Below are 17,584 nucleotides of genomic sequence, written 5' to 3'. Positions count from 1 at the left end.
TTTCCCAAAAGTTCTTCTGTTACCAATTCCAAATTTTATCTCACTGTGGTCAGAGACCATACTTTGTATGACTTCAGGCCTTTTAAATTTATGGAGGCTTGTTTTATGGCCTAACATATGGTTTATCTTGGAGAATGTTCCATGTGCATCTGAGAAGAATGTGTATCTGGCTGTTGTTGTGGTGTGTTGTAGACATCTGTTAGGTCTAGTTGATTTAATACTGTTACTCAAATCTTCTTTCCTTGTTGGTCTTCTGCCTATTTGTTATTGAAAGTGGTAATATTGAAGTCTCCAATCGTAACTGTTGAATTATCTATTTTTCCTTTAGTTTTGCCACTTTTCATTCATGTATTTTTGAGGCTTTGTTTTTAGGTGAATGTATATTTATAATTATTATATCTTCATGATGGATTAACCTTAGTTCATTATGAAATGTCATTCTTTGTGTATTCTTTTTTTTGGCTTACGGTCTATTTTGGCTGATACTAGTATAGCCACTCTAACTCTTTTGGTTACTATTGGCATGGTATATTTTTCCATCCTTTTATTTTCAATTTCTTTGTGTTTTAGAATCTAAAGTATGTCTCTTATAGATAGCATATAGATGAATTTTTAAAAATCCAGTCTGCCTATTTCTGCCTTTTGATTGGAGTGTTTAATTCATTTGCTTTTATTTCATTTCATTTCATTTCATTTTAATTTAATTTTTAATTTTACTTTAGTGTTTATTCATTTTTGGAGAGACAGACACAGAGAATAAGTGGAGAAGTGGCAGAGAGAGAGGGAGACACAGAATCTGAAGCGGGCTCCAGGCTCTGAGCTATCAGCACAGAGCCCGACACAGGGCTCGAACTCATGAACTGTGAGATCATGACCTGAGCCAAAGTCAGATGCTTAACCAACTCAGCCACCCAGGAGCCCCATAGTTCATTTGCGTTGAATGTAATCACTGATAAGATCAAATTTGTACCTACCATTTGTTTTAATATATCTTATTTCTTTTTTGTTCTATCCCTCCAATACTTTCTTTTGCATTAAGTAGATGTTTTCTCATGAACCATTTTAATTCTCTTGTCATTTCTTTTAACATATCTAAACATATATATATTAGTAACATAACTACATATATATGTATGTTAATTATATATAAATATATTTAAATATATAAATAAACGTAATATATGATAATTAACATATATATGTACACACATGTAATATATATAGTATTTCCTTAGTGTTTGCCCTGGAGATTATAATTTACATCCTACCTTAAAACAATCTAGTTAGGGGCTCTTGGGTGGCTCAGTCGGTTAGGCGTCCGACTTCGGCTCAGGTCATGATCTCACGGTTCGTGGTTTCGAGCCCCGCTTCAGGCTCTGTGCTGGCAGCTCAGAGCCTGGAGCCTGTTTCGGATTCTGTGTCTCCCTCTCTCTCTGCCCCTCTTCTGTTCACGCTCTGTCTCTGTCTCAAAAATAAACAAACATTAAAAAAAATTAAAAAACCAGTCTAGTTCATATTAATCTTCCTCTTTTGTGTTATTATTGAGATACTACTTACATTTTTATACATATAAACCATAATAGAACTATTTATTTATACAGTTGTTTTCTGAATCAGAAGAATGGAATTACAAAAATAAAAGTATGTTTATACTGTCTTTATATTTACCTCTATATTACCTTTACTGAGACTTTATTTCTTCATGTTAATTAGAGTTACTGTCGTGTCCTTTTATTTTTGCCTCAAGGACTACCTTTTGTATTTCTTTTAGGGAGGTCGACTAGCATCAAATTCTTTCAGTTTTTGTTTATCTGGGAATGTCTTAATTTCTTCTCTGGTTTTTATGAGTAGTTTTTCTAGATATAGAATTTTTGGTCTTTTTCAGCACTTAGAATATGTCTATGGAAGGCATTTATATTTAACTATATCTACAGAAGGCATTTATAGGTAAGGAGTTTTGAGGTTTGGATTACTCACTGAAATTGGATTAAGTTAAAATTAAAATAATTGAAAAGGAATGGTAATTATGTTAATTAGAGCAAATAGCATTATCTTCATTAGTTAGCTTAATTTTTTCTTTTAGCTCTCTAGTAAAAGCAGGACCAACTCTGTACTTATGAGCCAATATAAAAGTGATAAGCAGAATATCAATCTAAATGTATTGTTTTACAGATTAGTGATGTTTCAAGTGTGATGAGCATTCTTGAATAGACCTATAAAATTTTTTTTCTTGGTAAAGCTGTAATAAATTATAGTATCATTTTTATTTTGTTTTTAAAATTTACTATTTTGAGAGAGAACATGCACGCATGTGCATGATTGGGGGACAAATAAAAGGAGAGGGAGAGAGAGAATCTCAAGCAGGCTCCATGCTTACAGCACAAACTCAGGAGCCATGAGGTCATGACTGGTGCTGAAACCAAGAGTCAGACGCTTAACCGACTGAGCCACCCAGGCACCCCTAAATTATACTATTGTGTAAAAACAATCATACTTTTAGTCTGTTCTATGATGAAATAATTTTTCAAATGTGTGTGTGATTATAAAATACTTTAACTGCTTAGATTCTTTTCAAATTTAGTGTTTTATGTTTTATAATATCAGGTAGTAGTGTATACATTTACCCACATTTATAACCTGAGAGAGAGGATAGGTTCCATCAAGATTACATTGATTACATTGATATATATAGTAACATTGAAAAATTGGCTTCCAAGGGTGCCTGGGTGGTTCAGTCGGTTGAGCATCCAACTTCAGCTCAGGTCATGAGCTCACGGTTTATGAGTTTGAGCCCCGCGTTGGACTCTGTGCTGACAGCTTGGAGCCTGGTCCCTGTTTCTGATTCTGTGTCTCCCTCTCTCTCTGCTCCTCCCCTGCTCATGCTGTCTCTCTCTCTATATCAAAAATAAATAAACATTAAAAAAAATTAAAAAAAAAATTGGCTTCCAGTTGTCTGATCTCAAGTTTTTCTTTTCTTTTTTTTCTTTGTTTTGTTTTTAAATTAGATCATACTGGATTCTAATCAAGATGAGGTTCTTAATTATCTCAGTCGTTAAAGTGGCTTGTCTTGTGGTTTGATTCTTTAAAAATTCCTTTCAAAATAGATTTTTTTTCCCTATAGGTTTTTGGTGGAGAAGAATGATTTTTTGCTTTGATAATGCTTAATTTTTCTGTCTTACATGGGCCCAGTAAACTGCAGTGAGTGCCAACAGGCACTTCTGTTACTTTGTGTTATCCTTGTTCTATGTCTGCCTGATCCAGAAGGATAGTGACCATGACAGTGTTGTTTATTGTTCTTTCCCTAGTGCCTTTCATTGCATCTGATACTTCATAAAAATTTGCTGAATTAGTAATTGGCTCTTTAATACCACACTAAATGTTAGTAACATTATTTCATATATCTTTATCCTGGTAGCTTATGTCAACAGGCATTAATCTCTGGGAAAGAATATGTCTTTTATACCTTGTGCAAAAAAATATTGAACCAACAGATATTATATGAGGTTTCAGTGTGGCTTTCCTGAGAATGATATGTTGGGTATTAAATTATGTTTCATTTTTCATGATTTAAAATGAAAGAAACAAAAGCCTAATTAAATTATCAAAATGATCAAAAGTCAGTGGTAGAGAACCAATAGAATGATAGAAAGTTTTAGACTCCAGTCAGCTTTGTGATTATTCATAAAGAATCTCTGAGTCAAATAGCCAAATATTCAAATTAATGAAAAGTCTCAGAATTTATATGTTATTATAATGAACTATTGATTTATAATTTTTGATAACTTACTTTTAGTTCTCTGTATGTTTTTATATCTTTTATTTCTTTATATAAAGAATTTATAAATTTAAGAAACCTGCATTTTAAAAGATGTCAGTTTTGACTAATTCAGGCAAGACCTTTTCCCTTTTTTACTGTGTGAGCAAGGTTTTACTGTTCTATAAATGTAAATAAACTTTCATTAGCAAGAAAACTTCTAGTTGGTATATATGGCCAAAAATTGGTAAAAGTAAAATTATGACCAAATTTGGTAAAGCTAATTCCTCTTTATTATTATAATTATTTTCCTTTCATTTGTTATTTCATTCCACTACTTTCTAGTAGTAACTGGGCAAATTACTCTTCTCAGTTGATTTTCTTATTTGCAAAATATGGATAACAATTTATAAAGCTATGTTGGATATTAGAGTAAATAGAAGTAATAAAATGCTTAGCGTAGTGCCCAGTATATAGTAGCACTCAGTAAATGATAAAAGGATTATCGTAGAAGGGTTTCATTAATATATATGATTTCAAGGACTAGGTGTTTTGGTTGTAAGTCCATTTTAGCCAAAGAACTCTATGTCCAAAATCCTTAAGGTAGCATTGTTCAAGCTCTGTGTGAACAAATGTATGCACCATGAAAGGAAAATAGGTATACTGGGGGAAAAAAGGTTCTCTTTGGAAAATGCTGCAAATAATAACCACAATATAGCTTATCATTTTTAAGGCTTTGAGAAATCCTAAGAGCTATGTGAATTTCCTTAGCTGGCCATGTTACAAAGTTTGTGTGTACAGGGACCATTTTTCTTAAAATAAGGAATACTGCAGGTAGTGTGAGAATTGCTGTTCTCAGATTTTAAGGGGTTTTATAGGCTTTCCAAAGGGTCCTGGCCTAGAATTTTTAAGGAAAGAATTTTTAGATCCTCCGCTTTTTCCTAAAAATGATCTCTCCGGGAACCTCAGCCCACCTTCTCTTACTTTTGGTGCTCTGCCCAGATCCTCTTGGATCTCTTTTCATAACAGCTAGAAGTTCCTTAGAGTCCTCAGCCCTGGGGGGAGCACAAATCTTTACACAGTATTGTTACAGTGTTTTTGCACTTTTCAGATGTTCTAGATTGTACATACTGTTTTGTTTTTATAGTTGAGATAAATCAGGGCTTAGAACTTGAGAATATATATTTGGAATACAATGTTAGAACATTTTCTGTACATGTGTTAAGGAGCTTTCACATCAGTGTGCGCTAAACTGGGTCATCTGTTCTGTTATCTGCCTGACCGTGTGCCTACATTCTCTCCTTTATTTTCCCAATTTGATGCATACCCTAACTATGATATTTGGTATTTTTTTTTTCAACGTTTTTTATTTATTTTTGGGACAGAGAGAGACAGAGCATGAACGGGGGAGGGGCAGAGAGAGAGGGAGACACAGAATCGGAAACAGGCTCCAGGCTCTGAGCCATCAGCCCAGAGCCCGACGCGGGGCTCGAACTCACGGACCGCGAGATCGTGACCTGGCTGAAGTCGGACGCTTAACCAACTGCGCCACCCAGGCGCCCCGATATTTGGTATTTTGAGATGAACTCTGAGTACAAAGCTGTACCGTAATGTAAGGTGTCAGTTTTGGTGTGACTGGAGGTACTTGCATCAATAAAAGAACAGGTTACTCCCCTAAAAAAAAAAAAAAAATCAAAAACCCAAAAAAGAAAAAAAAAATCCCTCTGCAGTATAATTTATTCTTTAGAGTTTTACTGTGGGATCAAGCTGAAGCCTATCCTCTTCAAGACTTTTTTTGCCTGAATCAAGCACTCTTTTTTTTTTTTTTTTTTTTTTAAGATTTTGTTATTAATCTTAAGGAACCTAGGTGACTCATTTGGTTAAGCGTCTGACTTTGGCTCAGGTCATGATCTTACAGTTTGTGAGTTTGAGCCCCGCACCGGGCTCTCTGCTGTCAGCACAGAGCCCGCTTTGGATCCTCTGTCTCCCTCTCTCTGCGCCTTTCCCCTTCCTCCTCCCCCTACCTGCTTATGTGCGCGCGCTCTCTCTCTCTAAAATAAATAAACATTAAAAAAAAATCTTTAAACATTTTGTTATTTTTAAATAATCTCTACACCCAGCGTGGGCCTGGAACTCACAGCCCTGAGATCAAGAGTCACATGCTCCACTGACTGAGCTGTTCAGGGACTCTGAATCTGGCATTCTTGATTGGCTTCCTCTCATGTCCTTCCTTGCTTTCCTCACTTCTGGAACAGTCTCCCTTTTGAATGCTTCCTTATTATATCATTTGGTGTCTATTTATAAAAAAACTACCTAAGATGTTATATTAATTATCTACTGCTGCACTTAACAAACATTTATTATTTTACAGGGTTAGCTATCTGGGAGTGGCTTAGCAGGGCCATTCTGGCCCCAAGTCTCTCATGGGGTTCTAGTCAAGATGTCAGTGAGGGCTGCAGTGCTCTGAAGGCTTGACAAGGGTTGGGTGATTTGCCTCTGTTATGACTATTGGCAGAAGGCCTCAGTTCCTCGCCACATAGGCTGTCTACAAGGCTGCCTGACAGTCCTCATGACATGGCAGCTGGCTTCCCCAGAGTGAGTGATCTGAGGGAGGCTGAAAGGAAAGACATAATGTCCTTAGTAATCTGATATCATAAATGACATACCTTCTGCTATATCCTACTGGTGACATAGATCAACCCCTGGTTGGAATGTGGGATGGGACTACACAAGAGATCTTTGGGGGCCATCTTGGAGGTTACCACACTAACTTTATAAAAGAAAGACACGTCCATCACTGATACCCATTGTATTGATTCTTCACTGATAACTGCCTTTGTGCATTGTCGTGTAAAAACTTCCAGTGTACCAAATAAAGAAGTCTCCTTTAATGGTTAATTAAGGGAGTGTGTACACATAAGTGTGCCTTTCTTTTCTTGTGCAGAAAAGGATAAACCATGTTAGAAAAAATATATTTTGTCTTGTGGTGGGATATTCTTAGTTCTTTTTATTTTTAATTTTAATGTTTTAATTTTGTTTTTTATTTTTGGGAGAGAGAGTGCAAGCAGGAGGAGGGACAGACAGGGAGGGAGACACAGAATCTGAAGCAGTCTCCCGGCTCTGAGCTGTCAGCATGGGGGCTCAAACCCATGAGCAGTGAGATCATGACCTGAGCAGAAGTCGGACACTCAACCGACTGAGCCACCCAGGCGCCCTGGGATATTCTTAGTTCTGACACATGGTAGGTGGGAATAATGACCAATTTTCATTTAAGGTCCTGATCTCTTTTGTTCTCCAGCTGTTGACAGTGAATATATTGCTTTTTAAGAGGGAGTATTGTGAGAGTACAGAAGCAAGAACATAGGAAAATTTGAATGTAAAACTGACGTATGTGTTTAAATATAGAGAGTACTTTTGGCTAATCTTAATACTCATCCCTAGGATGTGTCATTTGCTGTAAAGAAAAACAGCCAAAATAATATGAGTTAGTGAAGTGGAATCTTTTAAATATAACTGGAGTATTTTCTGGGGCTGCTAAAGTTTTGAAGTTACATTGACTAACCCATTCTTTCATATTCATGTAAGTTGTGATTCAGAAAAACTGTTAAAAGCCATTTGCCAAATTGTGATATTTTTGACTTCATATTAAAATAAAATAAAAACTGGCTGCTAGACTGATTAGTTTCTACCATATCTAACAAAATTAATGTGTCATACCTGACGTTTATACTTGTTTTTTTTTTATTTCCAAAATTGAACATCAAAATTTTATGTATGTCCACATATTTACTGAAGGCATATTGATTTTTTTTAATCATACTCCTCCTTTTGTAAGTAACTTACAATTGTATCTGTATATTACATTGCATTATTATAAATTTGGTAATGAGAAACAGCACTTAAGTAATGAAAAGTGATTACCTTGCTTTTTAAGGTACATGAATGGATAAAACAATCACCTTGGATTTAAATAATCTTAATCTTGACTAGTTTTATAATTTATTTCTCAGTGGTTTTCATAATATTATATCCCATAGTGCATACTAACATATTTATTTCAGTCAAAACATGAAGTCAGATTTTTTTTCTGTGATACTAATACGCTTGCCTTATTTAACAGTTTGATTGTGAGGACTGCCCTTGCTAATTGGGTCTTAGGGTGGGTATTTTATCAGTAAATTAAATACACTAAATCTGTAGTTCAGAGTTTTTAGCTAAAAAGTATGTTGTTAGGTGCAAAAAAAGGAAAGCCCCATTCATCATATTAAGAAACTAATTTCCAATAAAAATTTAGGTTTTGTTTTATTAATTATCTAAAATTATAATATACTTAGATTGTATTGATCAGTTCTTTATTAATTGTAATGATAATTCAACCTAGAAGGAAAATGCTACCTTAACACCTAAATCTTTATGGTCTTAGGAATAAAATAAAAATACAAACATACTACACTAGAAAATATAGTATTAGAGAGGTGCCTGGCTCAGTCAGTAGAGCATGTGACTCCTGATCTCAAGGTCATGAGTTCGAGCCCCACATTAGGGGTAGAGTTTACTTAAAAAAAAAAATACACAGTATTAGAAAAAAACATTAAATTAGAAAATATCTATAAGGGTGGTAGTCTGAAAATATTAATTAAAAAAGAAAAAGGAAAACTGTAATTTATTTCTAAATATTAAGGAAGAGCATGTTCATATATTTTTTAAATGATTATAGATAACCATTGGATATGTTTAAATGAGGATGTAGTAGTTTTATTTATAGTATACTTGAAATTGCGTCCTTTATATTTATTTAAACTCATAATGGAGGGGCGCCTGGGTGGCTCAGTTGGTTAAGCGTCCAACTTCGGCTCAGGTCATGATCTCGCGGTCTGTGGGTTCGAGCCCTGCATCGGGCTCTGTGCTGACAGCTCAGAGCCTGGAGCCTGTTTCAGATTCTATGCCTCCCTCTTCCTCTGACCCTCCCCTGTTCATGCTCTCTCTCTCTCTCTCTCTCTCTCTCTCTCTCTGTCTCAAAAATAAATAAATGTTAAAAAAAAAATTAAAAAAAAACCTCGTAATGGAAAAAATTTAGTTACTAAAATAAAAACTGTGTGAGGGGGACCATAGTTTTTTTTGAAATTAGTTTAATTCTTTGAGTACAAAAATACTGGGAGAGCTGCCCTAGGGGTTACCTATGTAAACTTATTTTTTGCATTGTGAGTTTAGTTTTTGTAGCATTAAGAAAAGGCATTTTCTGGGGTGCCTGGGTGGCTTAGTTGGTTAAGTGTCTGACCTCAGCTCAGGTGATGATCTCGTGGTTTGTGATTTCGAGCCCTGCATCAAGCTCTGTGATGACAGCTCAGAGCCTGGAGCCTGCTTCAGATTCTGTGTCTCCCTCTCTGCCCCTCCTCTGCTCGCGCTCTCTCAAAAATAAACATAAAAAAAAAAAAAACTTTAAAAGTCATTTTTTTTGGATAAGTACTTAAATAGTAAAACTATCAATTTTTTTCAGTGAAAATATGAGTTTTGATTTTTTTTTCCCTAGTAATTTTTTTTTTTCTTTTGGATTCTGTTTGGAGTCTTGAGTAGGGGAATGGGTTCCTAGTCCTTTCTTCTCACTCTGGATGGATTCTCCTTTTAAGCAGAGAGGAAGACAAAAGAAATGGATATATCATTTCAATCATTCATTCATTCATTCAACAAATAGCAATTGATTGCCTTCCATGCACCAAATGTTGTGCTAAGTAATAAGGATACAACGGCGAACTGGTTGGACAGGACCATATTCTAAAAGACTGGAGTCAGGTAGTAAAGATAGATCTCTGTTATCCAGTATGGTAACTATTAGCTGTATGTGGCTATTTAAATTTAAATTAATTAAAATTAAACGAAGTTAAAATTCAGAGTCTCAGTAATATTAGCCACATTGAAGTGCTCAGTGGCCATATCTATCTCGTGGCTACCACAGAAGACAGTGCAGATATAGAAAATGTTCATTGTCACAGAAAGTGCTATTAGACAATGGACCAATAGACTGCTAATTAAGAAGTTATGGCACAGGGGCACCTGGGTGGCTCAGTCGGTTGAGCATTTGACTCTTGGTTTCAGCTCAGGTCATGATCTCATGGTCATGGGATGGAGCACTGCGTCAGGCTTTGTGCTAGGAGTGGACCATCCTTGAGATTCTCTCTCTCCCTCTCCCTCTGCCCTCCCCCCCTTGCACATGCTCCTCTTTCTCTCTCTCTCTCTCAAAAAAAAAAGTTATAACACAGTTGATAAGTGCAGTGATATGGATATACAGATTACTATGGGATAACACGGATGATAGCAAGCCTCAGGAAGTTGAGGAAGGCTTTCTAAAGGAAGTGACATCTATAGTGAGTCCTGAAGGATAAATATAAGTCATATAGGGAAACAACTGGGAAGCACTTTTCAAGAATAGCTTGTACAAAATTCTGGAAGTGAAAAGAAAATGCTATATTGAATATACTGAGATGAGGCAGGAAATGGAAGAAGGTGCCAGATCATGTAGAGTCTTATACATTATTTTCAGAAGTTGAGACTTTACAGCCAATTTCTTTATTTAGTTCTCCTCACTGACAGCCATATTTTGAGTTAGTCAGTCAGAAATCTATAAAACCTTAGTGATAAGTTGGGCAACTGTTAAATTGTTTGAATTTACATTTAGTCTTCCTAAATGTCATGATAACAAACAAGGTTTCTCTTTTTGAACTATAAAGTCAAAAATTTATTCCTGACATCAGTATGAAATACCATTTCAGTTATATTCCATTTGTTAGAAAATTTAAAATGAGGGGCGCCTGGGTGGCTCAGTTGGTTAAGCGTCCGACTTCAGCTCAGGTCATGATCTCGTGGTTTGTGAGTTCAAGCCCCACATCGGGCTCTGTGCTATCAGAGCCTGCTTCAGATTCTGTCTCTCCATCTCTCGGCCCCTCCCCTGCTCATGCTCTGTGTCTGTCTCTCAATAATAAATAAACGTTAAAAAAAATTAAAAAAAAATTTAAATGATTCTTAGTGGTAAAGAAGTTATCTATTTTGTAGTATGTTTATGTTTCATTACTCTGCTGATTTTATTTTAGGGTGATGAGGAAACATTTGAAAATTATTACCGAAAACAAAGGAAGAAACAAGCAAGACTGGTATTGCAGCCCCAGTCAAATATGGTAAGTTATGTGAACATTTTGAATTGGTTATATTGTCACTTTTTACCTCTTACCCTGCCTTAATTTCTTCAGAGCATGTATCATTATTCATTCAACAACAAATATTTATTGAATATCTACCATTTCCAATAATTGGTTTAGGTGCTAAGGGTATAGCAGTGAACAAAACAGGTAAGTCCCTTCTCTCATGAGCTTACATTCTATTAGAGATAGATAGTAAACAAATAAAATAGTGAATAAATAAAAAGAGAAATAAGAAGATATATAAAGTATCAGGGAGTGATAATTACTTTCTGACAATATGGTAGACTATGTACTTGGATTAATTGTTCTGACAAAACAACTAAAGATGCTGGATAAAACATTTAAACATTTTAAAAATTATTTTTAACTGCCCTGAGGATTTGGTAGAAAAGTATAGTTAGGAGAAAAACTAAGTGAATATGGAATTGCTCTGTATGGAATTGCACTTGTGATAATTATATGACTAGATGTGTTTGTGAAAACAGTGCATGAAAAAGTGAGTTTTATTGTACGTAATTTATACAGTATATTCCACTATAGAACAAATAAAACAGGGAAACCTAAATGAAGGCAGAAATGCAGATAGGTTTAATTAAGCACTAATTGTGGCTTTTATCTTAGAGGCATCTGTTGAATGGGAAAGCATGAATTTTGAGGACATGGGAGTACAGAGAGCCACCCAAAATAGCTGATAAGAGGTTGTCTCCCTTGTAAAGCTAAGACTCCAAAGAATTAGAGCCTCATTATTAGGATGACCTAGAGATAAAAAACATCTGGGGGCACCTGGCTGGCTCACTCAGTAGTATGTGATTCTTGATCTTGGGGTCATGGGTTTGAGCCCCACATTGGAAGTAGAGATTACTTAAAAAAAACAAATGGACACAATGTTATATATTTTAAAAAACTAGCAAAACCTCTGTGTTGTTTCCTCCACACACTGTAAGGACATTGCTTATCTTAAATGTTGGTGCTGAAGGAACAAGGCGAAAAAAGATCTCTGAGAATACATAACAAGTGGATTCTCACATGTGTTTGCCACACAGATTTATTCTACTTGGATAATTGAAAAAAATCTCAGGTTGAAAATTTAGTTTGAAGTATTTCTATGCTGATATTGCCAGTAGAAGCAAATGCAGATCTCTGAACTTTCATATCATAATTTCAAGGAAAATTAGCAAATCACAGTCATTATAAAACAACTGAGAATCATTAAAGATATTGGCAACAGAGGGACTCCTGGGTGGCTCAGTTAGTTGTGTCTGACTCTTGATTTCAGCTCAGGTCATGGTACCGTAGTTGTGGGGTCAAGCCCTGCATTGGGCTCTGTGCTGACTGTGGAGCCTGGTTAAGATTCTCTCTCTCCTTCTGCCCTTCTCCCCTGCTTGTGCTCTCTGGAAAAAATATATGTGTGTGTGTGTGTGTGTGTGTGTGTGTGTGTGTGTGTGTGTGTATACATAAATATATAATGTAGGCAACAGAAATAAATCCTAATAAGAGACTTTTAGTGTTTGAATTGTTAGCCACTTATTTTTATTTATTTATTTTTCTTTATTTTGAGAGAGAGAGAGAGAGAGAGAGAGAGAGAGAGAGAGAGAGAGAGAATCCCAAGCGGGCTCCACACTGTCAGTGCAGAGCCTGAGTTCAAACTCATGAACTGTGAGTAACTGTGAATTTAATGCAAATTAAAACTACAGTGAGATACCACTGTCTACCTACTAGACTGACTAAGATGAAAAAGATTTATGATAGATGCCCCAAATTATTAGCCATTTAATATAGTAATTATTGAATATATTTAAATAAAAAGCAAGCTTGCTGATATAAATAGGGAACAAGAAACTGTAAATACTTACCAAAATGAAGAAAAATCAAGTGGAATACCTAGAAATTGAAGATCTACTAATCAAAATTAAAAATTTTATGAATAGGTTTAGCAGTTGATGAATTCTTAGTTGATTTGAAGAGATTACTTTGAAAGCCTCACAGAGAGATGAAAGGATAAAAATACAGAAGAGAGACAGAGGGGATACAGAGAGCAAGTCTAACATATCTAGTTGGAATTGCAGAAAAAGAAGCTAGAAATAGAAGAGTATTTGAGGGCATAATGGCTGAGAAGTTTCCAGTATGGACAAGAACTATAAACTTTTACAGAGTCATATCCAAGGAATCCCGAGTAAGTTAAGTAAAAAGAAATACATTCTGAGAGATCTTATAGTGAAATCGCAGACCATAAAGAGAAAATAGAAGACCTGAAAAATAGTATCAGCTAACTTTAGTTAATTGACATTTATTGAATACTCCTCCCCAAATAGCAGAATGTGCATGCTTTTCAAATGCACATAGAAGGTTTACCAAGGTAGATCACATGCTGGGCTATAAAATAAATCTCAGGAAATATAAAAGACTTGAAATCTTTTGACTACAAGATAATTAAATTATCCATATGCAAAAAAATACTTTTACCTCAATCAGCAATTCAAGAAATGGACCCAAATGCAAGAGATGAAACTTTAAAACTTTTAGAAAAAAAATAAAGGGTAAAATCTTTGTGACCATCGGTTAGGCAGTATTTTCTTAAGTGAGATACCTAAAGCATAAACCATAAGGTAAAGAAATTGTTAAATTGAACATTAAAATGAAGAACTGCTCTTCAAAAGGCATTGCCAAGTAGGTGAAAAGACAAGACACAGATGGAGAGAAAATATTTGTAAAACTCATGTCTAACAAAGGGCTTATATTCAGAATATAAAAGAATTTGTATAACTATAAATAATTAAAGCCAAACTAATGGATAAAAGATCCAAGTAGACATTTGTCTAGATATACAAATGAGAAATAAGCACATGAAAAGATGTTCAATATCAATGTTTCATCAGGGAAATGCAAATTAAAACCACAGTGAGATACCACTACATACTTACTAGACTAGCTAAAATTAAAAAGATTGATCATAGCAAATGCTGGTGAGATGTGGAGCATCTGGAACCCTCATGCACTTCGGGTGGGTATAAAAACTATGGTGCCGCTTTGGAAAATAGTCTGGCAGTTTGTTACAATGTTAAGCATGCACTTATGCTACAACCCAGCCGTCTTACTCCTAGGTTTTTACCCATGAGAAATAAAAACAGTGGCATATTTTAAATGCTAAAGGAAAATAACTGTCAACCTAGGATTCTATATCCAGTGAAACAAAGGCAAAGATAGACATTTTCAGACAAAGAAGAGGAGAGTTTGTTACTAAGACACCCTTACTAAGGAAATTCTAAAGAATCTACTTCAGGCAAAAGGAAAGTGGTGCCAAATGGAAGATATGAGATGCTGGAAGGGATGAATAGCAAAGAAAGTATAAATATGTGGGTGAATCTATGTCAACCATAGAAAATAATGTTAATAAAATATTATGGACTTTAAAACAAGATAAAATTAAAATACACAACAAAAGCATAAATGTGAGGTAGGAGTTAATGAAATGAAACTATACTACAGTTTTCTGAATTGTCCAGAAGAGTAAAAATATTGATTGATTTTAGGGTTTGATTATTTAAGTATGCATAATGCAATTTCTGGGGTAACCAGTAAAAGAGTGGACACAAAATACATACTTTCACATAATATTAAAAAATCTAGAATGATAAAAAATAAAATATTCATGTCTTAGTGTTGATAAAAAATAATTGAAACCTATAAGCACTTGATAACATCGACTCAAAATATTTAATACAAGATTGCCAAAACTAAAAGGATAAATGGGAAATCTGTAGTGGATTTTTAAGCATGTCTCAGTATCTTATACACCAAATAGATAAAATATCAATAAGAATATACAACATGCTTAACAGGCTTGTTCTAATAAACCATATAGAAGTCTGTTTCAACAACTGTAGAAACCTCTTCTTTTCAAGCACACATGGCGTATTATAAAATGTGACTAATACACTATCTAATAAAGCAAGTATCCAGAAATATCAAACATCTGGTCTCATGTAGATTCCATTCTCTCTGATCATATTTTATTTTATGTATTTATTTAAAAAAAATTTTTTAACATGTATTTATTAATTGAGAGACAGAGAGACATGGAGCATGAGCAGGGGAGGGATAGAGAGAGGGGGAGACACAGAATCAGAAGCAGGCCCCAGGCTCTGAGCTGTCAGCACAGAGCCTGACGCGGGGCTCGAACTCACACACTGTGAGATCATGACCTGGGGTAAAGTTGTTTGTTCAACTGACTGAGCCACCCAGGCACCCCATCTCTGATCACAGTATTTTAAAGCTGAAAGGTAAAACTATTTCTTTCCCCACAACCTGAAAAAAAAACCCAGATGTTTGAAAAATTTTTTTAGATGTTTGAAAATTTTGATCACATTTATGAAATATGCAAAATACAGCATTTGAACGTAATTAAAATAATGAAATATTTCATGTATTAACTTCTAAGAATGAAGTTCAAATGGTCAAATATTTTCCTGTATACCTTTTGTTAAAATTATTAACACGCAATTGTAGATCATTTTTAAGGAGTTTGACTTTCATTGTGAATCAGATATAAAGTCATTGGAAGGTTTTTAGTGGAAGATATAATGATCTGATTACTCTTTGAAAAGTATCATCCTGGCAGGTATCTGGAGAATAGACTGAAGGGAGCAAGCCTGAAAGCTGGGGAGATTAGGTAGGAGAATGATATAATAGCCCAAGTGAGAAATTATGGTGGCTTGAACTAGCTTACTGTGAAGAAGGTTTTGAAATTATATTTACTTTTTAACTTGTTTATTGTCTTTCTCTTTTTGAATGCAAGTTCCATGAGGGTAAGGGCTTTTTGCTTTTTACCAGTGTAACCCTGATACCTTAAAAATGTATGCAGCATATAGTAGACCCTCAATAAATATTTGTTAATAAATATTGTAGTGACTTGGAACTTACTTTTATGTTACTGGTATTTATTGGTTTAAATTGATTTTTATTTTTCATTTAAAGCATGAAACAGTTGATGGCTATAGAAGATATTTCACTCAAATTGTAGGGTATGTATCTAAAATGGAGATAAATATTATTTTTATGTTATGTTAAATGTCAGAACTGCTTGTTTTCTGTTTGGGTTTTAATTTTTTTTTTTTAACACATGCTATGTTGGTAATTACTGTTTTTAGGTTCTTTGTGGTGGAAGATCACATTTTACATGTGACCCAAGGATTAGTAACCAGGGCATACACTGATGAACTTTGGAACATGGCCCTCTCAAAGATAATTGCTGTCCTTAGAGCTCATTCAGTAAGTCAGCCAAATTATGTTACTAAGTTTTTAATTCAGTTACTTCAGGAACTTCTGAAATGCATGATGTCAGAAGAAAACCGTACCTCCATCATTCTGCATTTTTGGTAGCAGCTCAGATTTGGAAGCAGTAATGTTAGGCTTTTGTCTGGTTATACTGGGTTGTAATTTTGCAACTGACTGGGGCTTCCCAAGACATTTTTAGTCCAGCATTAATAGAAAATGAAGAATTAAGCTGGTCTCATTAGTCTCAACTGACCTCTTCATTAGATCACTGAAAAGCACCGTGAAGAAAGGGTTTTTAATTATCATTCCAAATTCTTTGTTTCCAAAATAAACTCCACCATTAAAACTCAATAGAACTTGTTCTTCGATGTTTATAATTTGTTTGCAGTAATATAATTACAGATTTCTTAAAAATATGCAGTTGTCAAAATTTAAACCATTTGAAATAATGAACTTATATGTAATGGGAAATTTTTTTATGCATTAAAGTAAAATGATCAAATATTTGCATAATACACCTTTTGTGGAAATAATACACTAGTACTATAAAGACTGTTGAAACTAATAATTGCTTATTGTAGATGTTTTCTTAAGACAGTTTTAGTAGCTTACCTTCAGTAAAATCTCCCCATACTTAAAATTTTATAATTACTTACAATTTTATTGTTAGGAATAGAGATTGAAAATATTTTAAAGGATTATTAGCTTATATAGTATTTAGATTGTAAATATACATTTTTTATTTATCAGGAATGTAGATTCTTTATACACTTGTTTGTCCAACGAACTATAACTTTTTCTAACATATTAAAGAATAATTATGTTATGGTCTTTCCCTAAGAATTTTTACTGAATACAGGAAGCCAGCCATGGATTTAACTAATAATCAAGATTTTAAATTTATTATAAGCCTGGCATATTAAAGGAAAATGTTTCAGGTTTTATTTGTTTTCTGGTTTATATTGTTTTCTGGTTATATTTTATTTGACTCTGGTTTATATTTGTTTTCTTTGTTTGTATTTCCACCCCTCCACCTCTACCCCAGTCTTATTGTACTGATCCTGATCTTGTTCTGGAGCTGAAGAATCTCATTGTATTATTTGCAGATACTTTGCAGGTGGGTGATAATATAACATTCAATTTATGACTATTTGAGCACTTAAAGATATATAAAATACAGATCATGCTCATTTATTTTATTATGGATTAGTGGTGGTAAATTAGTAGTAACCAGATGTTTGCTTATGTATTGGTATTCCCTATTACCCAAGACTTTTCATTCTTCCCCCCTTCCTGATTATGAACCCTGGACAGAACTCAGGGAATATTATCGTCTTTTAAAATATTGATTATTCAGAGAGAA

The 17,584-nt window shown here is 34.4% G+C and overlaps 1 protein-coding gene across 9 annotated transcripts in view; it reads left to right on the top strand.

The window, feature by feature from the left end:
- The window catches only part of EXOC6 (exocyst complex component 6), a 230,353-nt gene that overhangs the window by 88,550 nt on the left and 124,219 nt on the right, over positions 1–17,584 (top strand). For all 9 annotated transcript variants that reach the window (XM_030334687.1, XM_030334688.2, XM_030334693.1 and 6 more), the window contains 4 exons: positions 10,840–10,923; positions 15,922–15,968; positions 16,095–16,215; positions 17,267–17,338. In XM_030334687.1, the coding sequence (XP_030190547.1) occupies positions 10,840–10,923; positions 15,922–15,968; positions 16,095–16,215; positions 17,267–17,338 (324 nt within the window). The remainder of the gene's footprint in view (positions 1–10,839; positions 10,924–15,921; positions 15,969–16,094; positions 16,216–17,266; positions 17,339–17,584) is intronic.

The sequence above is a fragment of the Lynx canadensis genome, chromosome D2 (genome assembly GCF_007474595.2).
Source record: "Lynx canadensis isolate LIC74 chromosome D2, mLynCan4.pri.v2, whole genome shotgun sequence".
In the NCBI taxonomy this organism is placed as follows: domain Eukaryota; kingdom Metazoa; phylum Chordata; class Mammalia; order Carnivora; family Felidae; genus Lynx; species Lynx canadensis.
This window is presented reverse-complemented; position numbering and strand designations above follow the sequence as displayed.